The sequence below is a fragment of the Sorex fumeus genome, unplaced genomic scaffold, assembly GCF_029834395.1.
Source record: "Sorex fumeus unplaced genomic scaffold, SorFum_2.1 ptg000072l, whole genome shotgun sequence".
NCBI classification, from domain to species: Eukaryota; Metazoa; Chordata; class Mammalia; order Eulipotyphla; family Soricidae; genus Sorex; species Sorex fumeus.
This window is the reverse complement of record NW_026606129.1, coordinates 13,992,508-14,018,663: the sequence shown is the minus strand read 5'-3', so window position 1 is coordinate 14,018,663 and position 26,156 is coordinate 13,992,508. Positions and strand designations below refer to the sequence as shown.

General features: G+C 68.5%; 1 protein-coding gene across 2 annotated transcripts in view; it reads left to right on the top strand.

Annotated features, from left to right (window-relative positions):
* Positions 1-334: 334 nt before the first annotated feature.
* PLXNA1 (plexin A1) overlaps positions 335-26,156 on the top strand; it is a 38,802-nt gene continuing 12,980 nt past the window's right edge. The window contains exons 1-20 of one of the 2 annotated variants that reach the window (XM_056129329.1): positions 335-404; positions 4,379-5,661; positions 8,154-8,336; positions 15,282-15,422; positions 15,896-15,996; positions 16,214-16,337; positions 16,452-16,605; positions 16,793-16,892; positions 17,484-17,598; positions 19,692-19,892; positions 21,028-21,124; positions 21,725-21,918; positions 22,014-22,165; positions 22,765-22,885; positions 23,020-23,156; positions 24,127-24,294; positions 24,559-24,652; positions 24,772-25,011; positions 25,417-25,560; positions 25,707-25,941. In XM_056129329.1, coding sequence (XP_055985304.1) covers positions 4,456-5,661; positions 8,154-8,336; positions 15,282-15,422; positions 15,896-15,996; positions 16,214-16,337; positions 16,452-16,605; positions 16,793-16,892; positions 17,484-17,598; positions 19,692-19,892; positions 21,028-21,124; positions 21,725-21,918; positions 22,014-22,165; positions 22,765-22,885; positions 23,020-23,156; positions 24,127-24,294; positions 24,559-24,652; positions 24,772-25,011; positions 25,417-25,560; positions 25,707-25,941 — 3,907 coding nt within the window. In that variant the 5' untranslated portion in view covers positions 335-404; positions 4,379-4,455. Of the gene's footprint in view, positions 405-4,378; positions 5,662-8,153; positions 8,337-15,281; positions 15,423-15,895; positions 15,997-16,213; positions 16,338-16,451; positions 16,606-16,792; positions 16,893-17,483; positions 17,599-19,691; positions 19,893-21,027; positions 21,125-21,724; positions 21,919-22,013; positions 22,166-22,764; positions 22,886-23,019; positions 23,157-24,126; positions 24,295-24,558; positions 24,653-24,771; positions 25,012-25,416; positions 25,561-25,706; positions 25,942-26,156 lie in introns of those variants that run through there. The other variant, XM_056129330.1, reaches the window with a different exon arrangement.

Genomic DNA, 26,156 nt, shown 5'->3' with positions numbered 1-26,156 from the left:
CCGTGCCCCTCGCGCGCGCCCCCCCGGCCCCCCCACCCCAGCCCCTCGCGCCCGGCCTTTTAAGGCGGGCGGCCGCATCGCCCTTTGAAGCCGCGCGGTGGGCCCCCGGCGGGCGCGCGGCGCGGGGCACAGCGCCCCCTGCAGGCCGCGCGCGGCCCCGCCCCGCGCCCCGCCCGCGGCCCCGCCCCCGGCGGCGGGGGGCGCATGCGCGCGGCGCGGCGCTCGGCGGGCGGCGAGAGCGAGGCCGGTCCGCAGCCGCGCGGCGCTGGGCGCCCCATTCATGCTGGGCAGCGGCGGCGGCCACGCAGCGGAGCGCGGGCGGCCCCGCGGCGGACGGGCGGCGGCGGCGCGCGGGCGGCGGGGCGCGGCGATGGCCGGCGGCGGGGCGCGCCCCGGGGCAGCCCGTGAGTAGGGGCGCAACTTGGCCCGCGGCGCCGAGGGGCTGCGCGGGGGTCCGGGCGCGGGGCGCGGGGCGCGGGGCGCGGGGGCGCGGCCGGGGGGGGCGTGCGCGGGGGGACTGCGGCGCGCGTGTCCGCGGCTCCGCGGGTCCCTGCGGCTCCGGCCCGGCGCCCGCGTGTGTCCGGGCGCGGCCGCGGCGCCGGCGCTCGGCGCGTCGCGTCCCCGCCCGGCCGCGGTCGGACCCGGTCCAGGCCCCGCGGCCGCCGGCCGGGCCGGGCCGGGCCGGGCCGAGCCGAGCCCCCGGGCAGCAGCGCCCCGGGCGGCGGGCTGGGGGCGGCCGCTGCCCCCTCCTCCGAGGCTCGGGAGAAAGTTTGCGGCGGCCCCTCCGGAGGGCCCTGCGGGTGCCCAGGCCGAGCCCGGCCCGCCGGACCTCGGGTTCGGACGTGCGGCCGCCGCCGGGGCCGGGCCGGGCCGGGCGGGCCAGGCCCGGGCTGAGCTGCGCGGCGCGGCCACCGAGCCGGGCCGGGTCGGGCCGGGCCGGGCCGGGCCGCGCCGCGGGAGCCGAAGGAGGCGGTTGCGGGGCTGCGCCCTGGGCCGGCCCCCGGGGCGCCGCGGTGGAAGTTGGAGCCGCTGCTCCGGGACCGACGCCCGCGCCCGCCCCCTCTGGCCCGGGAGCGGGGAGCGGGGGCGCCGTGTCCGCGTCCGTGTCCGCCCCGGGCCCGCGGGCCGCGCTCGGGGCCGGCTGCGAGGGGGCGGCGGGGGTGCCGCCCGGCAGGCCGGCCCGCTCCGCCGCTCCCCCCCGCTCGCCCGGCGGCTCGGGCCTCCGCCGCCGCTGCCCCCTCGCAGGGCCCCTCCAGGGTCAGCTCGCTTCCCTCCCGGCCTTCCGATTGCTTCCTGGACAGTCCCGGGCCTGGAGAGCCGCGCGCCAGCCCGCCCGCGGCGGCGGGGCGGCCCGGGGAAGCCGCGGGGGGCTCGGGGCGCGCGCTCCGGAGGATCCCGGGACAGCCCGGGCGAGGGGCGCAGGGTGCGGAGTGGCCAGGCAGGACTCCCCGAGCCCCCTCGGCTGCTCCCCGGCTCAGCTGTGGGGTGCTGGGGCCACGCCCCTTGAAAGAAAGGGGTGTGTGCGTCGGAGCGCTTGGGGAGGGGGACTCTGCCCGGAGCCCCTCGCCCCCCGGCCCGCTCCGCCGGCCCCTCTCCTTCCAAGCTGCCGCCGCCCCTTCTCCATCTCCCGGTGGTCGGTCGGTGCCCCTCTGAGCCGTGGGGAGCAGCCCAGGGCCCGTTGTCAGCCGGCTGGTTCGGGGTGTGTGAGGCCAGCCCAGGTGCCCAGGGACTCTGCCCGCCCGGGCCAGCGGGCAGAGGTGAGAGACAGGGATAACGCCCGCCTGCCGGCAGCGGGGGTAAGGACACAGCGAAGCAGGCTGGCCCCGCTGGCCGCAGTGGGGCCAGCACAAAGCACACAGCCCTGGGGTCCCCGTGCAGTTTCCCCACGGAAGGTCCCCAGAGGAGGGACGCCTAACCGGAGGGGGTTGGGTGGGAGCTGGGTGGGCAACTGTGAGGGGTTGTGAGGGGTCTCCTGGATCCGGGTCCCACGGGACTGGTCAGGAGTGACACCCTGGTGTCTCGAGACGTGCTCTGTCACCCTCTGAGGGTGACGGGGGCAGCCCCTCCCCTGGGAGCTTGATGGCCCTTCCTCATCCCCGCCCCCCCCCCCCCTAAGATTTAGAGCTGGGGAGAGGGGCACTAAGACTCTTTGTTTCTCTGGGTGGTGTGGGGAGGGGGAGGGGAGCTGGACGTGGCTGTGTCCACTTCGCCCCCCCCCCCCCCCCCCCGCACACTGAATCTAGGTCAGCAGCCCCTCCCCTGTGGGCTCTGACCCACCCGGCCCACCGCCCGGGCCTCCGGGGGGCACCCTCGCTGCCTCTTTGCCGCCCCATGGACTCCTCCTGCACCCTCCCTGCTCTGCCCCCCCCCCGCACCCCAATGCCCAGAACAGGTGGGGAAGCCCTGGTGGTGCCCACTCTGCACCCAGGGCCCAGGAGCTGCCAGGGCTCACCCTCCCCTGCCCCCCCTCTGGCATAGGGGAACGTTTTCCTGGGCAGACGCGAGGCGTGTGGGAGTCGGGCCCCGGCAGGTTGGCCGGGCATCGCGGTGTCTGGAGGAGCGTGGGAGCCCAGCCCTGTCCTGCCGGGACTGGCTGTGTGACCTTGGGGTGCTGGCGTCTGAGCCCTGTGTCTGGGAGAGCGTGGTGAGGACTGCAGGGTCTCTGCAGGCCCCCGGGGAGCTGGAGGCCACGGGTGTCCCCGCGGGGCTCAGATCCCCTTTGGCCAGCCGGCCCCTGCGGCCGGCACCCTGGGACACACGGAACTCGGGCCCCCTGTTGGAGTCGGGACAGTGGCTTCTCCCAGTGGGTCCCTCCTGTTTAATATAAAAAGTGGGGCCCGTAATTGCATTAAGACCTGTGTAATTATCCCCGGGGAGGGGCGAGCCCGGCCCCTGGTAATTGTAGGCCTGCTTTGAACTGATAACTGAGTGATTCATGCTGCTCCTCAGCCGCTGCCTTGGGCTCCTGAGATCCAGGGGGCGGTGCCCGGCCTTTCCCAGCCGCTGCCGCTCGGGTGCTGTCCGGGCAGAGATCTTTGGGAGAGAACTGCGGCCTGCCTGGCAGGGAGGCGGTGCGATGTGGGACCCTGGTGGAAAACTGCTCAAGCCCCGACCCATCTCAGCCTCAGTTTCCCCACCTCAGAAGCGGGTGTGGGAAGGGACGGGGCAGATCCTTTCCCGTCCGTTTGTTCCTTCACTCGCACGCCAGACTCTGCCTCACAGAACTGAATCAGTGGGTTGGGCACAATGAGGAATTGGGCACAATGAGGAATGGACCCTCCAGGCTGTAGGTTGGAGGTCAGTGTGTGTGTGTGTGGGGGGGGGGGGTCAGGGGTGCACGGCTGTCATCAGCTAGGGGGGTGATGAGTCTGTGGGGTCCTCCTGCAGAGGAACCCCAGCCCACCAGCTTCGGAGAGGGGCCAACCTGCCTAGCCTCCTGCTGTCCAGGGCCACTCCCAGCTCCCAGCCTGCCTCCTTGGGGCCTCAGCATTCCCACCTATTAAATGGGCACCCTGGGGTCGCTGTGGGCCCACCCCTGCTGTCACCGGCCAGAGTGGGGCCCTGATGGCACCTGGGCATGTTCCCGCTGAGGGCCCCTTGGGGCATGTCCTCCTCTCTCTCACCCATGAAAAGAGTTGTTGTCTGCCCTGCTTTACAGATGGGGAAACTGAGACTGACTGCAGGAAATGACCCCTTCCAGAGGCTGCTGACTGCAGAGGGGCAGTCTGACTCGGCCAGCCTCTGCCCAGTTGCTACTGCTGTGCTTTTCAGAAGCCTGGGTGGGGATTGGCGGGGGCTCCGAGCCTCCCCTTTCCCTTGGATGACCCCCCCACCCCCTTTCTGGGGAGCTGGATTTTGACCAGGCTCCCCACCAGGGCGCTGGCTGGCGCCGTTGTGGTTCCTGTTCAGAGCAGATGGGAGTATGGATGGTGGGAGGTGGGGGCTGTGACAGGTCAGGATCAGCCCCCCCCCCCCCCCGCCAAGGGAATAGCGCTGCCCATGTGTCCTCAGTGGCCACAGGATGTGCCTGGACAGTGGCAGTGCTGGGCCGCTGGGAGCCGGGGTCTGTGCGCCCTTGGGCCCGGGAGAGTTGTGAGACAGGTGGTCACAGCCTCCAGTTGGGGGCCGTCTGGCCTCCCATTCTAGCCCCTGGACTCTGTCCCTGGGTCCCTTACCGGAACATGCAGAGGCCACTTGTGGCCATCGGCTGAGTCTCAGGGCCATCTCTGCCCCCTCCTGGCTTCTCTGGGGTGGGGGGTGGGGGGTCTCGGGCTGAGAGGGGCTCCCCCGGGTACTCCTGAGGTCGGTGTGTGCGCCCACCCCCGTAAGCGAGAGTTGTGTCCACTCATCGCCCATCCTCTGTTCGTTCTCCCCGCAGGGCGGAGGCTCCCAGCCCCGTGAGACACGGCCCCGCAGGCAGGACCTGAGCCCCTGCACCCCAAGGCCAGGCCCGACATGCAGCTGCCACGCCTGAGCCCACGGGCGCTCCCGCCGCCCCTGCTGCTGCCACTGCTGCTGCTGCTGCTGCTGCTGCTGGCGGGTGCCCAGGCGGCCGCGCCCCGAGTGGGCATGGGCCCGCGGCCCGCCTTCCGCACCTTCACGGCCACGGACTGGGGCCTCACGCACCTGGTGGTGCACGAGCAGACTGGCGAGGTGTACGTGGGCGCCGTGAACCGCATCTACAAGCTGTCGGGGAACCTGACGCTGCTGCGCGCCCACGTGACGGGGCCCGTGGAGGACAACGAGAAGTGCTACCCGCCGCCCAGCGTGCAGTCGTGCCCGCACGGCCTGGGCAGCACTGACAACGTCAACAAGCTGCTGCTGCTGGACTACGCCGCCAACCGCCTGCTGGCCTGCGGCAGCGCCTCACAGGGCATCTGCCAGTTCCTGCGGCTGGACGACCTCTTCAAGCTGGGCGAGCCGCACCACCGCAAGGAGCACTACCTGTCCAGCGTGCGCGAGGCGGGCAGCATGGCGGGCGTGCTGATCGCCGGGCCGCCGGGCCAGGGCCAGGCCAAGCTCTTCGTGGGCACGCCCATCGACGGCAAGTCCGAGTACTTCCCCACGCTGTCCAGCCGTCGGCTCATGGCCAACGAGGAGGATGCCGACATGTTCGGCTTCGTGTACCAGGACGAGTTCGTGTCCTCGCAGCTGAAGATCCCGTCGGACACGCTGTCCAAGTTCCCCGCCTTCGACATCTACTACGTGTACAGTTTCCGCAGCGAGCAGTTCGTCTACTACCTCACGCTGCAGCTGGACACGCAGCTGACCTCGCCCGACGCCGCCGGCGAGCACTTCTTCACCTCCAAGATCGTGCGGCTCTGCGTGGACGACCCCAAGTTCTACTCGTACGTGGAGTTCCCCATCGGCTGCGAGCAGGCGGGCGTGGAGTACCGCCTGGTGCAGGACGCCTACCTGAGCCGGCCGGGCCGCGCCCTGGCCCGCCAGCTGGGCCTGGCGGAGGACGAGGACGTGCTGTTCACCGTGTTCGCGCAGGGCCAGAAGAACCGCGTGAAGCCGCCCCGCGAGTCCGTGCTGTGCCTCTTCACGCTCCGCGCCATCAAGGAGAAGATCAAGGAGCGCATCCAGTCCTGCTACCGCGGCGAGGGCAAGCTCTCCCTGCCCTGGCTGCTCAACAAGGAGCTGGGCTGCATCAACTCGGTGAGTGCCCGCGTGGGGCCGGGTCCTGACATCCTCTGCAGCCGGGCCCGAGCCCAGGCCGCTGCTGGGTGCACGGTGGCGGCTGCGTCCGGCACCCCCAAGGTTCCGCGTCTGGGTCTTGGTGCCTTCCGAGCACTGGTCGGCGCTAGTGGCTGCCACAGAGCTGTCTCTAGGTCTTAGAGGCCTCTGGGTGCTGGAACCCTCTAGGCACTAGTCCTCCTGGGTACTCTGTCCTCTAAGTTCTGGTACTCTCAGGCACTAGGATCCTCTAAGTATCACAGCTCTGGGCACTGGTACGCTTTAAGTACTGGTGCTCTCGAGAAACTCAGGACTGTTTAGATGCTAGTACTCTCTGGGTACCGGTAGTCCTTTGGAATGAGGCCCTTATAAGTTCTAGAACTCTAGCGCTAGTATTCTCTGGGTACTAGTATTATATGCTAGAACTCTCTAGCACTGGTATTTTCTGAGTACCAGTATTATGTACTAGAACTCTCTGGCACTGGTATTCTCTGGGTACTAGTGTTATATCCTAGAACTTTCTAGCACCTAGAATTCTCTGGGTACTAGTGTTATATCCTAGAACTCTCTAGCACCTAGTATTCTCTGGGTACTAGTGTTATATCCTAGAACTTTCTAGCACCTAGAATTCTCTGGGTACTAGTGTTATATCCTAGAACTCTCTAGCACCTAGTATTCTCTGGGTACTAGTGTTATATCCTAGAACTCTCTAGCACCTAGAATTCTCTGGGTACTAGTGTTATATCCTAGAACTCTCTAGCACCTAGTATTCTCTGGGTACTAGTGTTCTCTAAGCTCCAGATCTCTATAAATACTCAAACTCTCTAGGCAGCAGTACTCTCTGGATATTAGAGCCCTTGGGTATCCATCTTCTAAGTACTATTAGCACTCTTGAGGAACAGGGATCCTTAAGTACCACACCTCTCTAGGCACTGGTACCCTGTAGGTACTGGCACTCTTGAACTAAGACCCCTAAAGAGTAGAACTCCCTAGGTACTAGTACTCGCCTGGTATTAGAACTCTCTGGGTAGTTTCAACCTCTGAGTACTAGTGCTCTCCAGGAAGTAGTAGACTATAAATACTAGAGCCTTTTGAGGAACTAGTATCCCCCAGGAATTCCATGGGTACTAGTACCCACGAGGTCGGCTTTCCCTGACAAGGGCCATTTGGATATTTGTGACTCGGCTCACAGGCTGCCGTGCAGCAGGTGGCCACGTCCACCCCTGTCCTCTGGAGGGTCCAGGGCCATTCAGCACAGCCCCACAGACCTGCCTTCTGTGTCCCATCCCTGCCCTGGGTCCCAGAGCCCTCGAGGTCCTGGCGCTTCTTGCTGGGTGCTGAGGGCTAGACCCCTCTGTAATGGTACTCTCTCAGCACCTCGCCAGCCCTAGAACCTTCTCGGCCGTTTTGTATGGGTACGCGCTGCCGCCATCTCCAGACCTGGCGGCCGGCACCGACCAGCTGAGTTCCCAGGGGCGGGACACCCCGGTTTCCTGCCCAGGTGGAAGGGGCTTCTTCAGCGTCCAGGAGGCCTCGGCCCCGCTGCTCCAAGGACCTGCCCTCTTCCCTTCCTTCCTCCCCCCTCCCTGCACTGGGGTGGCACTGGTCTGTCCTCAGGTCACATGGGGTGGCGAGCTTCCCCAGGCCTTTCCCTCTCATGCCTGCGACTGTGTTGTGGGGTGTGGGGCGACCCCCTACAGGAGGCCCTGGTGCCTAAGGCCAGCGCAGCCACTGTCAGCTCTCCAGATCTGCTTCAGCTGGTTTAGGCTGTAGGCAGTGGTACTCAGGGGTCGCCCTGTACGCAGGGCCAGGGACCAGACCAGGGTCCGACCTTGTGGGGGCAGCTGCCTCACCCCTGCGCTGTGTCTCTGGCCTCTCCTTAGGGGCACTGTTCCCTGTTCTCCATCCCTGTCCCTGCCGTTCCCCACCCCCTTAGACATCCCCCCCCGCCCCCGGCATGATGCCCAGCATTCCTCAGAGCCCCAGTTTCTTCTTCCTCCTGGACTCCACACAGCCGGGCTCATCTCCGTCCACCGCACCCGCCCCAGCTCAGCCCCCCTCTACCTGCTCCTCCCCGTAGGCCTGTGTCCAGCCCAGCTCTGACCCCTCAACCTGCCCTGCTCCTCGCAGGCTCGCTCCCCTCTCCGCCACCTCACCCCTCCCCACCTGGGCCTGTCTTCGCGGTCCACCGTCCGTCCATTCCTGGGCCTCCAGCCTCCTCTCCACGTCATCGGCTTCCCCCCCAGTCTCTGTTGCCCTCCTGTGTGCCCGGCTACTCTCTGAGTACCCGTCACTGTGGCCACCCCATCGCTTCCTTCCTGTCTGTGCCCTCCCCGGTGGGCTGCCGGGGGCTCGGGCGTGTGGGGGTCCCGCTGCGTGGAGGCCTCCTTCATCTGGGACTTGGGTCTGGTGTGGGGGTCCAAGGGCCCTGCCCCCACTGACCCCGCCCCCTGGCCTCTCCGCTCTCCCTACAGCCCCTGCAGATCGACGACGACTTCTGCGGGCAGGACTTCAACCAGCCGCTGGGGGGCACGGTGCCCATCGAGGGCACCCCGCTCTTCGTGGACCGGGAGGACGGGCTGAGCGCTGTGGCCGCCTACGCCTACCGCGGCCGCACCGTGGTCTTTGCCGGCACGCGCAGCGGTCGCATCCGCAAGGTCAGCGGGGGGGGGGGGAGGGGGGGTCCTGTGGCACGGGGGTCTGGCTCCTCTGGGACGTCCAGCCCCACTTCCTTTTGAGCCCCCTCTCGGGCTCTCCTTCCATAGCCCTGGCCTGCGCATGGGGGCTGAGGTTGGGCTTGGGAGGGCCCTGCGCCCCCCAGCTCCCGGTGGTGCAGGTGCACGTGACCCCCGGAAGGCGGCTGGCCGCGCCCCTCCTCGCTGGCATCCAGTGTCTGCTGAGGCAGCACTGCCTGCGGGAGACACAAGGCCAAGGGCAGGCCAAGGGCAGTGCCCGCGCCCCGCCTCCACCCTCTGGAGCCAGGGGACAGCGGACGGAGTGCTGGGGACACGGCATCGCCTCCGCTTCTGGGGGGCCGTGGGGCACCCCGGGGCCTGGGCTCGAGTGAGGGAGCCGGTGCGGAGCTGGGCCCAGGGTACCCCAAGGGGCAGGGAGCGGCAGGGTGGGCCTGCCTGGCGGGGGGCGGGGGGGAATGAGCGCTGTCCCCAGCAGAGTCTGAGCTGACTCAGCTCGGTCGCCCACCCTCGGGGGCCAGTGACAGAGGTGCCCTTCTGTCCCCTGCCGCGAGGCTGCGTGCCTGTGCGGACGGGACAGTCGGCTGAGAACCCCTTCCCGGACAGGCCCCAGTGCCCTGGGGACTCGGTGTGTGTTTCCCTTCTCAGAACCGGGCTCTGGACTGCTCATGGGGACCCCTGAGGGCAGGGCCGGGCGGGGTCTCCTGGGCCAGGGGTACCCCCGAGTCCGTCCTCCAGCAGAAAGCCGGCTGGGGGCCCCATCTGGATGCATGAGGCGGGCAGACTGCTGGCTGAGGTGCTGTCTGTGCCCACAGGGCACTCCAGATAGCTGGGAGAACAGGTTTGCCCCACCCTGCCTCACCCCTGCGCACTCCCCAGCCCTGTTTCACCCCTGCGCACTCCCCAGCCCCAGCCCCACCTCCTCCCTCTGCATTCCCCAGCCGCCCCTCCTCACCCCTGTGCACTCCCCAGCCCCACCTCACCCCTGTGCACTCCCTGGCCCCAGCCCCGCTATGGGGAGGGGGTGCTGGGGGAGGAGTCTCATCAGTCATGCATGACTCCTTCCTAACCCCCATCCTGGGGAAGGGAAACTGAGTCCAGCTCAGTCACAGCTGGGGTCTCCCGCTCCACTCCCCGGCTGAGCCCCAGCCCAGCCTCTGCTCCATTCCCCCCCCCCATGTGGCTGTGTGGGGGTCCACCCCAGTAGGGCACTGGAGGTGCCCGTGGTGGGTATCCCACACCCCATCGCTGGCAGGTTCTGCAGGGGTCCTGTAGTCTCCAGCCTGGTGGGTCTCATACGTGGTCTCACGCCCATGGGTGGGTTTCAGCTGGTTCTTGGCTTTCCACTCACCAGCCGCCCCCAGCCTCAGTTTCCCCAGAAGCCAGGGAGAAAAAGGATCCGGCGGGCTGGGGGTCAGCGGCACAGAGCCTGCCCCCTTCTGGCTTCCCGTCAGGCTGTCAGTGAGCTCCAGTGCCCTCACACCCTCTGGCTGTCCAGTTGACAGGTGGGGACACTGAAGCCACACAGCAGCAGAGGCAAATCCCAAAGGCTCCTGACCAGGATACAGCCCCCCACCCTCCCCATCCTGGGGGGTCTCTGGCGGAAAGAAGGGGCCCCGCGCCGCGGTGACGCCTTCACCCCCTCCAGAAGGAAGTCCCAGTTCTGCGGGGGTCTCCCGCGCGCCAGACTTTCTTTGGCGACCCAGCTCTCCTGACCTCTCGGCCTCCTGAGCCCGGGGCTCTCCCAGCCACTGGCGTGAGGGGTGTGGGAGGAGCGCGAGCCCAGCTGACCTAGCACCTCCCTGATCTGGGGGTTCTCAGTGCCGGGCCCTGCTTGAGTGCGAGTATATACGAGCGCGCGCGCACGCACGCGCACACGCGCAGTCCCGCTCCCCCCATCCTGGCCCTGCGGAGTGGCGCATCCAGCCCCTCCATCGCCCCAGGGCAGGGGTCCCCTGCAGGGCCGGCTTGGCCCAGGCCTGGTCTCAGCGCGTGGGCACTGCCTTCTGCCCTCTGCCCTGCTGGGCTCAGTGTCCGGACCCCTGCACGCCGTTGGCACCGGTCGCGCGCCCTGGCCCCGCCCCCACGTTCCTCAGGCCTGGCCCTTCCCGGGCTTTACAAAGTGACTGGGGGCTCCAGGGACGCCGCTGGCCCTGGGCCAGCCCCCGCGAGCGAGCGAGCGCTGTGTAAAGTTGCAGCCCATTAGCCGCGGGGCCCAGCGGCTCAGCGCCGCCCCACCCGGCCCTGGACGCCTGCCTGCCACCTGCCCCCACCACCAGCGCGCCGTGGACCCCCTCCCCCTGCTTCCCAGAGCACCGGGGCCCTGCGGGGAGTTCCCAGGGTGGCACCTGGGGGAGTCCCCCGTGCCAGCCCCAGTGGGTGGGGAGGTGCGCGTCCAACTCCCCCTCTCCCTCTCCCTCTCCACCATTCTGAGCTGGGGACAGGCCCTGCCTGGAGGGGGGCGGTGCAGCGGGGCTGCCCGGGACCCTGTCAGCAGCACTGGGGTTGTCTGCCTGAGCATCCGGTTTTTCTGGAGAATCTGGAAACGCGCTTTTGTGCGAGACTGTTCCATGCTGGTAGCTCACTCGCCGTTTTTAGAACGCACGCTCGTGCGCGGGGTGGGCCACCCTGGTGTGCTGTGGGCCAGTGGTCTGTGACGAGACCCCAGGGGCTGCTGTCCCGGCGGGAGGGCAGCAGGGGTGGGCCGTCCTCCTTCCCTGCCCCCTCTCCTCCCGCGCAGGGCACGCAGGCTTTCCTGCCCCTCTGGTTCCTGGTGAGGAGAGATGAGAGCAGGCTCGGGCTCATTTGCTGTGGGGGTGGGGTGGGAGTTTCCCTTAGGTGCCCCGGCCCTGTGTGTCCCCGGCTGCAGGGCCCCCTCTGTCCCCCCTGACAGGGTCCTTGCTCCCCACTGCCCGACTGTGTGTCGGAGGTCAGGGGCCCGGTGCCGGGGCAGTGTGAGCTGAGCTGACTTCTCCAGGCACCCTGGGCCCACAGGGTTCATTCTGGGGAGACCACGCTGAACTCCAGCATCCCCTGGGGCGGCCCCCCGCAGCCCAACACCCTGTGTGGTCAGTGTGCGGTGACTGGCACTGAGGCACACTGCCCCCCTCCTGCCCCTAGGCAGGTGCCACCTTGAGCCCGTGGACCCCAGCCCTGCTCAGCCCCGGTCCGCACCCCCCCACCCCCAGGTGTTGGTAGCTGGACTCTCCTGGCTCCCTCTGGACTGCCCTGCCGGGCCCAGGCATGCCTCCCGCTGGCGGGAAGTCCACGGGGATGTCTGTGCCCTGCACTTGGACCCCCTCATAGAGGAGGACGCCTGGGTGCCTGCGGGGCTCGAGCGGCTGTGCCCAGCCTTGGGCCAGCCCAGTGGGGCAGCCTCCTGGGGACCGCAGGGCAGCTGCAAAGCAAAGTTTGCTTTCCAAGAAGGGGGAGACCTGTGGCACCGGGGTCCGACTGGGCGGGGGGCCCGGAGCAGCCCAGGACAGCGGGTCTGACGGGAGTGGGTGCTGGCCCTTAGTGTGAGGGGGAGCTGAGTGGGCCAGGGACTCCCGGGGGTCAGGCTGGGCCCCTGGGGAGGGGCTGGGGCTGGCTCTGCTGGTCCTTGCGGGGACCCCGGTTTGCAGGGGATTGCCTGAGTCCCGAGGGCGGGTGAGCGCGCGGGGTAGAGTGAGGTCGCAGGGTGCTGTGCTGGGGCTGGGCGAGGGGCTGCCGTGTCCCCTTCAGCAAGTGGTGAGCGTGTGTCCCCTCCCTGGCAGGGGCTTCTCCCTGCAGCCCCCTTCCCCACACCCCACGAGCTTCTGGTCCCGCTCAGCTGTGGGGCCTGTCTGCCCACCGATGAGGGCACAGAGTGTCTGGTCTGAGCGGACCCCTGCTTGGGCTGCTGTGCCCTGCTAGTGTGGTGCCCTGAGGTGTGGTGGGAGGGAGGGTGGGGGGTTGGGCTCCAGTGCCAGCCAGGACCACAGGCCTTGTGCTCAGCAGCCAGTTGCTGCCACCACCAAGGTGCCGGTTCCTTTTCCGTTTGCCGAGGGGGGGGGGGGGGTCCGAGAGGGGGTAGGGGGAGCAGGGGCCATCCAATGAGGAGGATTGAGGCATCAACGAGCTCCTGCCCCCGTGGCCCTTCTCAGACCCCTGCCTCCAGGGATGGACCCCAGTGCGGTCCCTGACCTGTGTGGAACGCCGCCGTCTTGGGGGGCAGAGCAGGGCACGCGCCCCTCCCAGGTCGAGGCCGCGCGGGTAACCCCCTGCCTTCGGGCGGGCACCAGTGCGCGTGCCGGCCTTGGCTGGCAGCCCGGCTGCCCAGACAGCTTCCCCAGCGCCCCCACCAGCCCTCGCCGGAGAATGGGCTCTTTGTGGCCCTGGCTGGACAGACAGCTGACCTGGCCGACCCATCAGCTGCCTGCCCGGAGCAGTTGGCCAGGCCCTGTGCTGGGTGCAGGGGCAGCCGGCCGGCAGCTGGGGCTTCTGGCCCCCAAGACCCGGGAGCGCCAATCCCGGGCCCCGGTGGCGCTCCTACTGGGTGTCTTGGGCCCTGGCCTCTCCGTGGGTGGGCTGGCCGCGTAGGGGCGGGGGGAGGTGGTCACTTGTGCCCAGCACCTGCTTGCCCAGTGCTGGTGCCTGGGCACCAAGTCCTGGTGATAACCCTGGAGGAGGGGTGTCCATCCAGGCCGGGCAGAGGCCAGGGACAGGCAGCGACCCGATCTCTCTGGGGCAGGACTGGGTGGGCGTGCGGGCTCTCTGCAGCTGCCCTCTGTGCCCAGGGCAGCTGGACGGTCCTGTCAGGCCTTGGGAGTGGAGGGAGTGTCCCTCTGCAGGTGAGCGGGGCTGCCTCAGCCGGGCAGGGCTGGGGGAGGGGGGGCTGCATGCAGGGGGCTCCTGTGTGCGCCGCCAGCCGCACTGCCGTGGGGTGGCCGCCCCTGGTGGGTGGCCTGGAGGGGACAGCTGTGGGCATGGTTGGAATCGGTCAGCACACGCTTGGCCCTGAGTCCAGCTGCTTGGCCTCGTGCCGGCCCCTTGCAACCCTCCCAGCCCCCAGGCCCCGCCACGCGCCACACCCCTCCCCGGGGGCTCCCAGACTTCAGGTGCACCTGCTCGAGCCCTTCGCCCTGGCACCTGCAGTCCCACAGCAGGGGCCCTGCCAGCCCCCTGCCTGCCGAATGCCCAGTACGGTGGGCACAGCCTGGGGTTTGGGCTGTCTGCCTGCGCCCTGAGGCCCCCGTGTCCTCGGGACTGGCTTGTGTGTTTGGGTGGACAGATGGGTTCCCAGCTCATGGACAGCTGGGGGGTATGTCTTGCGCCCCCCGGCCCCCCCCAGCCCCGTCAGCTGTCGGGGGCACCTGTTGGAGGCGGCTGCCGCTGGCCAGGGCAAACATTCCGTGTCGGGGCCGCTCCCCCGGGACCTCCCAGAGGAAGCCTGCTTGGCCCAGCCCGGCTCCGTCCTTCTGTGAAACGTTTGGGACCCTGTGGGCCTGAGACCCGAGCCCTCAGTCCCAGTGCAGAGGCGTCAGGTATGGGCGGGGTCGGGCTCCAGGAGCAGCACCCCCCTGCAGGCTGCCCAGAGAAGGGCTGGGCTGGGTTGGGGTGGAAGGGCACCCACCTTGTGCCTTGGGGCGCAGAGAGGCTGGGCCCCTGCCCGTCCCCGCTGCTGCTCCCCCTCCTCACCCCTCTGTGCCCCCTCCCCAGGACCACAGCCCTGTGGCTGGCCTTGGGCAGCTGCTCGCCAACTGGGCACTGCCCTTCCCCCCCGCCCAGTAGCGGTGTCTGTTCAGACTGGGAAACTGAGGCAGAGTGTGGTCCTTCCCTGCCCCTACTGCAGTGCTGGGCTGTGTCAGCCCGACGCAGCCCCCGTCCACGCCCACCCTGTGTGACTGGTAGGGGACGGCTCATGGGGAGGGGGTGGCTTTTCCCCTCCCCTCGTCGCCCCCCTCCTCCCCGCCCGTCCCCCGCCCCATTCCGTGGGCCTGGCCTGCGGCTCTGCCCGGCTTCCACACGGGGCTCCAGAGTGACTCTCGTCTGCTTTGACTTAAGCCACTGCCTGGCGGGAGGCAGCTGAGCGGATGTGGGGGGGCCGTGGGCTCTCAGGAATGTGCCCGCCCCCTCCCGCAGCCGCTGCCTCTGGCCCAGAGACGCAGCGCCCCACCCTGGCGGCTGTCCTCGCCCCTCTGGAGCTGCTGGAGCCTGGGGTCTGGCCGGCCCCCCAGCCAGTCAGTCGGGGCACGCCCCCCCGCCCCATCCAGTGGGGGGGGTGTTGTGAGGAGGGGTGCTGGGTGCAGGACAGGGGGAGCGGGGAGGGGCGGGGAGGGCTGGACCGGCCACGTGGGCACACAGGGGAGGCCGTGAGAAGCGGGGTCGGGGCCCCGGGCCCCGGAGCCAGCCCCAGGAGCCCCATCTCTGGAAGCCCCCTGGGTGTCTCTGTTAATTAAATACGTTTGTTTGGTAAAAGCGACTAAAAATACTCGCAGCCTCGCGCAGCCTCGCGACTCGGAGAAGAGCTGGCTAATTACCGCCCCGTTTGCTGGGGCTTCTGGAATAGATTTCCGCACCGCCGCCACACAGGCCCCGGCCCTGCCACCTGGCCAGGGCGTGCCAGCCTTCCGGGTGCCCCCCCCCCCCCCACAGCCCCCTCTAGCACACACGTGCATGCGCACGCCCCCTCTTCCAAGGGCCTGGCCCAGCCTGGGGAAGGCGGCCGCTCCTGTCCTGGGGGCTGGGGGCAGGGTGGGGGTGGGTCTGTGCTTCTGCAGCCCCCAGAGAGCTCCCCCACCCGGGGCTGCCGCCTCTGTTGACTGGCGGGGGGGGGGGGTCCTCGACTTCTCCCTCCCTGGCTCCTTGGGCCGGGGTGGGGTCCTCCGCTCGTTCCTGCAGGGCGGTGACAGTGGCCTGCGCAGCCCCCTGACCCCTGACCCCCTGCAGATCCTGGTGGACCTGGCGAGCCCAGGTGGCCGGCCGGCCCTGGCCTACGAGAGCGTGGTGGCCCAGGAGGGCAGCCCGATCCTGCGCGACCTGGTCCTGAGCCCCGACCGCCAGTACCTCTACGCCATGACAGAGAAGCAGGTGGGGGGCCGTGGGCGTGGGGGCGTGGCTGCCGGGGGCCCCATCCTCCCTCCGTCCACGCTGCCTGCAGGGACCCCTACCCCCAGCATACTCTCAGGAACCCACTTGCGGGCTGGAGCGGGCCCCCAGGGCAAGGGTGAGCCATGGAACTTGGGGGTCATTCGAGCCCCGAGCTTCAGGCTGTGGCCTCCCGCAATCCTGACCTCGGCCGGCCTCTCCCCTCCAGACCGCGGCCCTTCATCAAGGTGGCCCCACAAGGAACTGGACCGGACCCCTTCCCTGCTCTCTTGGGGCCCCTTCCACCCTGCTGGGAACTCGCGGTTGAGGGTCAGGCCCCTCGAGCCCAGGCCCCCTCTCACGCCTCCCTCCAGCCTGCAGGGAAGAGGGCTGTGTGGGTGTGGGGGGGAACAGACTGGGTGGGGGCTCCATGGTGGGGACTGACGCTGCCCCCCCCCCCCACACTTCCCTGGCAGGTCACCCGGGTGCCCGTGGAGAGCTGTGTGCAGTACACGTCCTGCGAGCGTTGTCTGGGCTCACGGGACCCCCACTGCGGTTGGTGTGTCCTGCACAGCATGTGAGTGCGTGTGACCGGGTCAGGGGTGGGGGGGGGTGTGGCACTAGGCCCCAGCTCCTCCTGGCCTCACCCCTACCAAGTGCTCTGGCTTGAGTTTGGCAGAGCCACGGCCGGCCCGGTTGCCCCCCAGTAGAGATGGGGTTACGCGGGGCAGGTGGGCGTCTCCAGGTGCGCCCCTGCGGCTGCCTCCCCCGCCCACCTGCCGCCGTGCCCGCAGCTGCTCCCGGCAGGACGCGTGCGAGCGGGCGGACGAGCCCCAGCGCTTCGCCTCCGACCTGTTGCAGTGCGTACAGCTGAGCGTGCAGCCCCGCAACGTCTCGGTCACCATGTCCCAGGTCCCGGTGAGTGAGTGAGTGAGTGAGTGCGCGGGGCGGGGGCCGGGGCGAGGGCCGGGGCGGTGAGGGACTGGGCCCGGCGTGGGCAGCCGCTCACCGCCCTCCCGCTGCGCTCCCCAGCTCGTGCTGCAGGCCTGGAACGTGCCCGACCTCTCGGCCGGCGTCAACTGCTCCTTCGAGGACTTCACGGAGTCGGAGGGCGTGCTGGAGGGCGGGCAGGTCCACTGCCGCTCGCCCGCCGCCCGGGACGTGGCACCCATCACACGGGGCCAGGGTGAGCGCCGCAGGGGGGCTGCCCTTGCCTCCCCCCCCCACCTCTCTCTCTCTCTCTCTCTCTCTCTCTCTCTCTCTCCTCTCTCTCTCTCTCTCTCTCCCTCTCTCTCTCTCTCTCTCTCTCCCCCCGGGGGACCCCCCTGCCGGGACCCTCCCCGCCCGCTCAGCAGCCATCGCTCCATGCACAGGTGCCCAGCGGGTGGTGAAGCTCTACCTGAAGTCCAAGGAGACGGGCAAGAAGTTTGCGTCTGTGGACTTTGTCTTCTACAACTGCAGCGTCCACCAGGCGTGAGTGAGCGGGAGGGCGGGAGGGGGCAGGGCCGCGTGGACATGGGATGCTCCGGCCGCCTTCAGTTCCCCCGGGCCTGGCCAGCTGACCCCTGTGATGGTGGCAGCAGGGAGCTGGTTCTGTGTTTCTACCCAGACTTCAGGCATGGGGCCCACAGGGGATCCCCCTGGCAGTGCTGACTTGGCGGGTGGCGGCCTAGAAGGGTCTTGGGGGTGATGGGGGTCCTGCTGGGCAAGGCCGTCTGGGAGCTGGGCTGTTCACTCCCTCCCATGCCTTCATGGGGCTCTCCCGGGCGCAGTTGTAAGGCAGGGGGCTCCTTGGGCGCAGAAACATCTCTGTCCCCTGGGAAACTGGGTGGCCGGGCACCGGCGGGTCTATGAGGGCGGTCAGTGATGGAGAGAGAGGGGCATGAGTCGAGCCCCGGGGAGGGAGACCCCACAGCCCCCACTCTGGCTGGACTCTGGGAGAGGAGGAGCCAGACTCTCCAAGGCGGCTTCCTGGTGGCCCCTCACCGTTGCCCGGACACACGGAGGTCATCCCGGGTGGGCTCTGGGCAGCAGCTGTGGCCCCTCAGCCCGCTCTCCCCACAGCTGCCTGTCCTGCGTCAACGGCTCCTTCCCCTGCCACTGGTGCAAGTACCGTCACGTGTGCACACACAACGCCGCCGACTGTGCCTTCCTGGAGGGCCGCGTCAACGTGTCTGAGGTGCGCCCCCCCCCCCCCCCCCGGGTGTGGGGGACATCCTCCAGGGCGCTCTGGGCTTCCTGGGATCTTCGGACCAGAGGGACATCATGGGAGGGGGCGGGGCAGGCCAACCCCCCAGCCCCCTATAGGGCTCAGCACTGTGGCAGCAAGACTGAGCTCTTGGGTTGGGGCAGCTGCCAGGGGCCTGCCGGGCAGGGAAGGGTCAGACAGGCGGACTTTGTGTGTCCAGCCCCAAGTGCAGGGTGGCGGGTGCCCCGTGCCAGTCCCGGGATGCAGGTCGGCGGGTGTCCCACATCCAGACCCAGGGTGCACTGGTGCCCATTCCCAGCCCTGGCATGGCACCTGCTGCCAGGGCCCTTTTGAGTGGTCAGTCCATTTGCTGGGAGGATAAGGGCAGGCAAGGTGGGTGCTGGGGTGATGAGGCTGCAGCTGAGAGGGCTGCTCTGACTCTTCGCACTGTCCCCAGACAACCCACCTACCCCTCCCCCCCTCGAATCTCATGCCCCCCTCTGGCACGATGCCACACATGACAGATGCAGGCGGAATCAGGAACTGAGAGGGCAGCGTTTGGGGTGGGGCCAGCAGCCTTGGGGGGCTCCCGAGGGGTGTCCTGTGGTGGTGGGGGGTGCAGCAGGGTACAGGCGCAGCGGGTGCCCCGGGATGCGGGGAGCTTGGTCCCGGGGAGCCATGGCAGGTCAGGGCTCTGGGGGGGGGGGGGTGGCCCTGGGTACGGGCGCTTCCTCCCCAGCTCTCCTCTCCTCGGCATCCTCTTACCCATCTTCAGCCCCAGCTCCTGCTCTGGGGACCCCCTCCTCACAGGACTGGCCCCCAAGTCTTGAGTTTCCTGCCCCCACCACTCTTTCCGGCCCCCTTGTGCAGTGGGAAGGGTCCCCGAGAACCCTGCATCCCTCCCCCGGCTCCTGTTCAGAGTGGACCCCCCACAGGACACAGGGCGGGGGTGCTGCGGAGCTGCTGGGCAGCCCTCCAGGACAGGACCTTACCACCCGGCAGCCCGAGAGTTCTGTGCAGTAACTCGGGGGTCTCTCGGGACCCCCCCACCCAACCACACCCTGGGGTCTCTGCTGTTCGTCCTCTTCCTGGCCAGTGCCCAGCTCTGCCCCATCTGGGGTCCCGGGCCGGATTGGGCTCGGGGCTCGAGGAACCCCAGAGCCCCACGCTGCCCGTGTGAGTGGCCACAGCCCCCCGCCCCGCCCCGAGGCACCGCACCAGCCCTGAGATCCCCCACCCGTGGAGTCAGCAGAGCTGAGTGGGGAACCCGGGCTGCCGACGGCGGCCTGCTGGGGTGCTCAGACCAGTGGGGTGCCCTCCCTCCCCAGGCGGACTCGGGAGCTTGGAGTCGACCTGGTGATCCATCCAATGGCCAGGGCACTGCGGGGGATGGACATCCCGCTCACTGGACCCCTGGTCTGGTTGGCAGAGGGACCACTTAGAGGCATCACCCGGGGTGTGCCCCTGTGCCCTGCACGGCCCCTCTGGGTGCCGGCCCCAGCTCGGCCCAGGAGACAGCAGTACCTGTCACGTCAGCTGCCCTGCACACTCCCCCCCACCCCCGTGGGGACGGGCACCCCCCCGTGTGCAGTGGTCATCCCGCCTGGCCCCCCCGGGAGCTGGGGACTTTGCTGGCTGTTTTCAGCGCCTCTATTTAAAGCCTGGCTCGGTGGCGCTCCCCGGGGGCAGCTCCTGGCGCTGCCGCCAGCCGTGCCGCAAGGAAGGGGGGCGGTTGCATCAGTTATTGTTGCCGAATCTCTGGTCCCCGGGGCCCCCGGCTGTTTTTCTGCCGGGCTCTGGCTATTTTTACCTGCTCCCCGGGCCCCCAGCCGAGAGCCCGCGGCCCCAGCGCCCCACTCTTGGCTTCTTCGGTCCCACGGGCCTCTTCAGCTGCAGGCCAGATGGGTTCCTTCAGAGTAGGGGGGTCCTGACGTGGCCGCAGCCTCTCCCCAGGGCCCACAGCTCGTTCCTGCGCCCTCAGTCTGCCTGCCTGTGAAAGGGGCATAGCGGGCTAGGACCCGGCGCCGAGTTCCCCCCACCCACCACCACACCCAGCTCAGCACGGCCTCATCTTCCCGCCGCAGGACTGCCCCCAGATCCTGCCCTCCACGCAGATCTATGTGCCCGTGGGCGTGGTGAAGCCCATCACGCTGGCCGCCCGGAACCTGCCCCAGCCACAGTCGGGTCAGCGTGGCTACGAGTGTCTGTTCCACATCCCCGGCGGCCCGGCCCGCGTCCCCGCCCTGCGCTTCAACAGCTCCAGCCTGCAGTGCCAGAACTCCTCGGTGAGTCCTCCCGGGGCTGGCTGGGAGGGCGCCAGGCCAGGGGACAGCAGCACTCAGCTCTCTGCCCCATGGCCGGCGGCAGGGAGGGGGCCACGTTAGGGGCCGAACCCTCCCAGCGCCGTGAGCCAGCGCCGGGGACTTGGCAGACTCAGACCTGGCCTTGGTGGCAAGGGCAGGAAGGCCAGGCTGGCCAGCTCCGTCCCGCTCTCTCGCCCGCCGCGGCACTGGGACCATTAGCAGGCCTCGGTTTCTCCAGATGTTGAGGGCGAGTGGGGTTGGGGGTGCTGCAGAATACCTGGGGTGTTCCCAGCCCCACCCCAGAGGTTTGCACTCCGGCCTCTGTGGCCGGGAGGGGTCCCAGTCTGACCCCTCTCGTGTCCCCTCTGGTGCTGAGGGGGTAGAAGCCCGTTGGGCCCGGGGGTGCTGGCTGGTCCCCAGGTGCCCCGGAGTGCCCTGTCCCCGTGCAGGGCCACCTCCTGCCCACTTCTGCCCACGTCTCAGCTCCCTTTCCTGGTGTGCCCCGCCCCCGAGCCTCATTCACCCCCCCCCCTTCACCCCATCATCCCCTCTCCCCTGCTGTAGGCCCTCATCTATCTTTCCGGCACCGTGTTTAAAGGGAAAAGGGAGTGTCAGGGAATTTGATAGGATCCAATTAAATTCCTGCAGATAAAATAATGATGAATTGCTCAGGGCTGCAGAAAGTGGGACATGGCTGGGAGCGGGGCCCTGGGCTCCTGAGGAGGGAGGGCTGGTTCCCCATCCGGCGTGGGGGCTGGGCCTCACCTGCGTGTGCCTCCCGCCCGCTAGAACCCTGAGCTGCATCGGGAGGCCCTGTGTGTCTGTGTGGACAGGGAGCTGGCCCAGCCTGGTGCCCCAAGCTCCCTGGGGTGCCGTCGGCAGTGGCACCGTGCTCCTGCCTGCCGGGGTGGGGTCTTGGGGGGACAGCAGGAAGGAGCCGTGCCAGCGGGTGTGGGTCATGGTGGCACGGGACAGTACCGCAGACTGTCCAGCCCCGGGTGAGAAATGCCCAGTCCCAGAGCCCGCCTGGTTCAGGGTGCACCCCAGAGCCTCCTCCCCCGGCTGTGACCCCCAGCGCCTGGGCATGGCTGACCTCGGGGCTCTGCACGGCCCACAGTACTCCTACGAGGGCAACGACATCAGCGACCTGCCCGTGAATCTGTCGGTGGTGTGGAACGGGAACTTCGTCATCGACAACCCGCAAAACATCCAAGGTCGGCTGGGGGTGGGTGGTGGGTGGGGGTGGGTATGTGTGTGAGGGGGTGTGGGGGTGTGTGTATGTGTGCATGTATGTATGGATGTGTGTGGATGCGTGTATGGGTGTGTGTGGTTGTGGGTGTGTACATGGGCATATGTGTATGGGTGTGTGAGCGCATATGGGTGTGTGGGTGTGTATGCGTGTATGAGTGCAGATGGGTATGTGTGTTCATTGGTGTATGTGTACGTATGTGCGCGTGCATGTATGTGTGTGTATGGGTGTGTGTGGTTGTGTGTGGGTATGTACGTGTGTATGAGTGTATCTGGGTGTGCGCTTATGTGTGTGGGTGTTTATGGTGTGTTATGTGTGCATATGGGTATGTATGTGGGTATGTCTGTACACATGTGTGTGGTTGTGGTTGTTGGTACGTACATAAGTATGTGTGTGTATGCACATGGTGCGTATGGGTGTGTGTATGCGTGTGTCTGTGTGCATGTGTGTATGTATACATTGGAGTGTGTGTGTTCATGGGTGTGTGTGTGCGGGTGTGACTGAGGGGCACAGCAGCTGGTGTGGGTGCCTGCCCGAGGGTGGCCCTGACAGCCCTGCCCCACAGCCCACCTGTACAAGTGCCCGGCCCTGCGGGAGAGCTGTGGGCTGTGCCTCAAGGCGGACCCGCGCTTCGAGTGCGGCTGGTGCGTGGCCGAGCGCCGCTGCTCCCTGCGGCCCCACTGCCCCATGGACCCGCCCACCACCTGGATGCACGCCCGCCACGGCAGCAGCCGCTGCACCGACCCCAAGATCCTCAAGGTAGGCCGCCCCTGCCCCCGCCCCCACCCCCCGCCGGGCCCTGCACCCTCCGCCCGGAGTGCCCGGCCGCGGGGTCCCAGCCTCTGTCCCCGCAGCTGTCCCCCGAGACGGGCCCGCGGCAGGGAGGCACCCGGCTCACCATCACGGGCGAGAACCTGGGCCTGCGCTTCGAGGACGTGCGTCTGGGCGTGCGCGTGGGCAAGGTGCTGTGCAGCCCGCTGGAGAGCGAGTACATCAGCGCCGAGCAGTGAGTGGCCGCCGCGGGGTGGACACGGGGGTGGGTCTGGGCGAGTGCATGCGGGGTGGTGTGAGTGAGTACGTAAGGCGTGGACACGGAGGTGGGCCTGAGTGAGCACATGCTAAGTGGCCGTGGAGGTGAGGTTGGGTGCGTGGGGGATGGCTGTGGGGTGGGGCACGCGGGCAGATGTGAGTCTGCGGGGGACGGACACGAGGGTAGGAGTGTGGACCAGGTGGCCGTGGGGGTGGCCTTGGGTGTGTGAGGGGTAGGCACAGGGCGGGCGTGAGTACGTGAGTGGCGGGCACAGGGGCAGGCTTGAGCGTGTGCGAGATGGATGCCGGGGGGAGGGGGTCTGAGTCATGGACATGGGGGGTTCTGAGTGTGTGCCGGGCAGAGAGACATCGGGGTGGTTGTAAGCGTGGCCAGGTCAGCCATGGGGATTGGCCGAGTGCGGCAGGAAGGTGGATGCGGGGCAGGTGAGAGTCCGGGAGGTGGACTGAGGGCGGGCACAAGCGGGCAGGCTGGGCAGAGGCAGCCTGAGTGGGGCGGCTGGGCATCTGGGCTGGGACCGTGAGTGCGTGCGTAGACCCTGGGCCGGGTCCCTGCAGGATCGTCTGTGAGATCGGGGATGCCAGCACGGTGCGGGCGCACGACGCCCTGGTGGAGGTGTGCGTGCGGGACTGCTCCCCCCACTACCGGGCTCTGTCACCCAAGCGCTTCACCTTTGTGGTAAGCCCCCACACCCTCCACTCTCCATGGGGTGGTGGCCCCTCCCCCTATGCCCCGCCCCTTGCCATGGGGGACCCCAGGGCTGGGGACAAGCTGGCCGTGAGACGCCCTCCTGGGAACACGTTCTTCCGCAGACGCCCACCTTCTACCGTGTGAGCCCCGCTCGGGGACCTCTGTCGGGGGGCACCTGGATTGGCATCGAGGGCAGCCACCTGAACGCCGGCAGCGACGTGGCCGTGTCAGTCGGCGGCCGGCCCTGCTCCTTCTCCTGGTATGGGGGGCCAAACCGGAAGTGGGGGGCTGGGGCGGGCCCCTCTCCTCCTGGTGGCACCTCCTTCAGATGGCTGCAGGGCCCCGTCCTGTTGCCTGGGAAACGAAGGGGTATGGAGAGCCTGGCTAGGGTGATTGCCATGGAAACCCCGGGGCGGCCAGAGTTCCCATGGACACGGCTACCTTCAGAGTGGGGGGGGGTAGGGCCCTGGGGCTGGGCGGGGCTGGGCCCCAGGGGCGGAGACCAGTCCCCGTTGAGGTGGGGGATTCCCTGGCAACATAATGAGAAGCATTTTCAGATTTTTCTGAGAAAGAAGAAGAGTCTTCGCAAAAGCCTGGGGCCTGAAGTGGATAATTTTAGATTAGGGATGATAATGGGGCGGCCCTTTAAATATTTCCCTGTGGTAATTACCCGCTTTCAGACTCATCATTGGCGTTTGTGGGCTCTTGGGGCGAGCGGGCTCGGGCGGCAGGGATGGGGCTCAGGTGCGGCGGGACCGTCTGGCTGCTCAGCACGGTCACCGGCGCCTCCCGTCTCCAGCCCCCTCTCCCCCCAGTTGCCAGCTCTTTGCCTCCTGATGGTTAGACCTGGAGACCCACCGTGTAGTGGGGATCCCGGACCCCACATCCGTGGGTTCCATGGAGGCAGGGGGAGGCCAGAAGCCCTGGGCAGGGGGCCCCTTCCTGCTCACTGCTGTTGCCCGGGGACGCCAGGTCAGCGGGGTCTCTGGGCAGGAACAGCTGCTTGGTGGGAGGGTGGCCAGGCAGTGTAGGGCCATGCAGAGGCTGGGGGCCAGGCTAGTGAGGGGGTAAGGTGCAGGCAGGCGTCTGCCCCCCAGAGCTGCCACCCTCCCCAAGGCCCCGCACCCTCCTTTCGCGGGAGACCGGTGTGGTCCACTGCCCTCCTGGAACCCTCCGCTGCCCTGAAGGTGGACACTGGGGATCTGTCCTCACTGCCTCCTCACCCCCAGGAGGAACTCCCGGGAGATCCGCTGCCTGACGCCCCCCGGCCAGAGCCCTGGAAGTGCCCCCATCGTCATCAACATCAACCGGGCTCAGCTCACCAACCCCGAGGTGAAGTACAACTACACCGAGGACCCCACCATCCTCAAGATCGACCCCGAGTGGAGCATCAACAGGTGGCTGTCCCCAGGCGCCTTCCCCATTCCCAGCCTGTCTGTGGCCCTGGCCTACCCCGGCCCGGGTCTGTTCCCTGCCCCTGGCCTGTCCCCGTCCCTGGCTTGTCCCTGTCCCTGTCCTTGGCTTGTCCCTGTCCCTGGCCTGTCCCATCCCCGTCTTGTTCTGCCACCTCACGTGGGTACCCAGAGACCCCTTTTCCAGGGAGGCTGGGTGGGCTGGGGCAGAGCCCGACCCTGACCAGCTGCCCTCACCTCCTGTCCTAGTGGAGGGACCCTCCTGACGGTCACAGGCACCAACCTGGCCACCGTGCGCGAGCCCCGCATCCGGGCCAAGTACGGCGGCATCGAGAGGGAGAATGTGAGTCCTTAGGGCCCACTATTACCCCCCCACCGCGTGGGGTCCCAGAGCAGGAAGCCAGGTGGGGGTGGGGGTCTGCGCCTGCTGCAGTTCTGACCTTGCCCGGGGCCCGCCCACAGAGCTGCCTGGTGTACAACGACACCACCATGGTCTGCCGTGCCCCGTCCGTGGACAACCCCGAGCGCAGCCCACCGGAGCTGGGCGAGCGGCCCGACGAGCTGGGCTTCGTCATGGACGACGTGCGCGCCCTGCTGGCGCTCAACGGCTCCTCCTTCGTCTACTACCCGGACCCGGTGCTCGAGCCGCTCAGCCCCACTGGCCTCCTGGAGCTCAAGCCCAGCTCCCCGCTCATCCTCAAGGTGAGGGGGGCGGGGCCTGGATGGGTGGGCGCTGGACCAGGGGCGGGGCCGGGTTGGGGTGGGGCTTGATGGAGTGGGGTGTGGCCTGGTTGAGGCGGGGCCTGGGTGAGCAGGTGCTGGATTGGGGGCGGGGCCTGATGGGAGTGGGGCTGGGCATGGAAGGGAGGGGCCTGGATGGGCAGGAGCTGGGCAGGGCCGGGTGGGGGGAGGGCCTGACAGGATGGGATGTGGCCTGATGGGGGTGGGGCCTGGAGTGGCAGGAGCTGGATGGGGCGGGGCCTGATGGGGGCGGGGTCTGGAGGGGCAGGTGCTGGACTGGGGGCGGGGCCTGATGGGGAGGGGCCTGGAGGGGGCGGGGCGCCAGCTCTGCTCACAGCCCCTTCTGCTTTCCCGCCCCCCCCTCAGGGCCGGAACCTCCTGCCGCCTGCGCCTGGCAACTCGAGGCTCAACTACACGGTGCTCATTGGCTCCACGCCCTGCGCGCTCACCGTGTCCGAGACGCAGCTGCTCTGCGAGTCGCCCAACCTCACGGGGCAGCACAAGGTCACGGTGAGGCTCCCGCCCCCGCCCAGGGTCGCCCCTGCTGCTGCGCGTTCGGAGGGCAGGTGCCGCCGGGGTCCCCAGGGGTGCAGCGAGTGGCCCCCGTGCCCGGTGTGAGCAGCCTGCACCCCTTCTTCCGCCCATCCATGTCCCAGGTGCGGGCCGGCGGCTTCGAGTTCTCGCCGGGGACGCTGCAGGTGTACTCGGACAGTCTGCTGACACTGCCCGCCATCGTGGGCATCGGCGGCGGCGGCGGCCTGCTGCTGCTGGTCATCGTGGCCGTGCTCATCGCCTACAAGCGCAAGTCCCGCGATGCTGACCGCACGCTCAAGCGGCTGCAGCTGCAGATGGACAACCTGGAGTCGCGTGTGGCGCTGGAGTGCAAGGAAGGTGCGTGTGTGCAAGGATGGGGGAGGGGCTGAGCGCAGGGGTGCTGGAGTGCAAGGAAGCTTAGTGCCTTCTGGGCTGCAGGGGTGAGGGGGCGGGGCGCAGGGGTACGGGGTCCTGGAGTGCAAGGAAGATGAGTGTGTGCCCAGCTGCGTGGGCGCAGGAGGGCGAAGGGGCGTGGGGATGTGAGGGTGCTGGGGCTCAGGGTTGTAGGGACG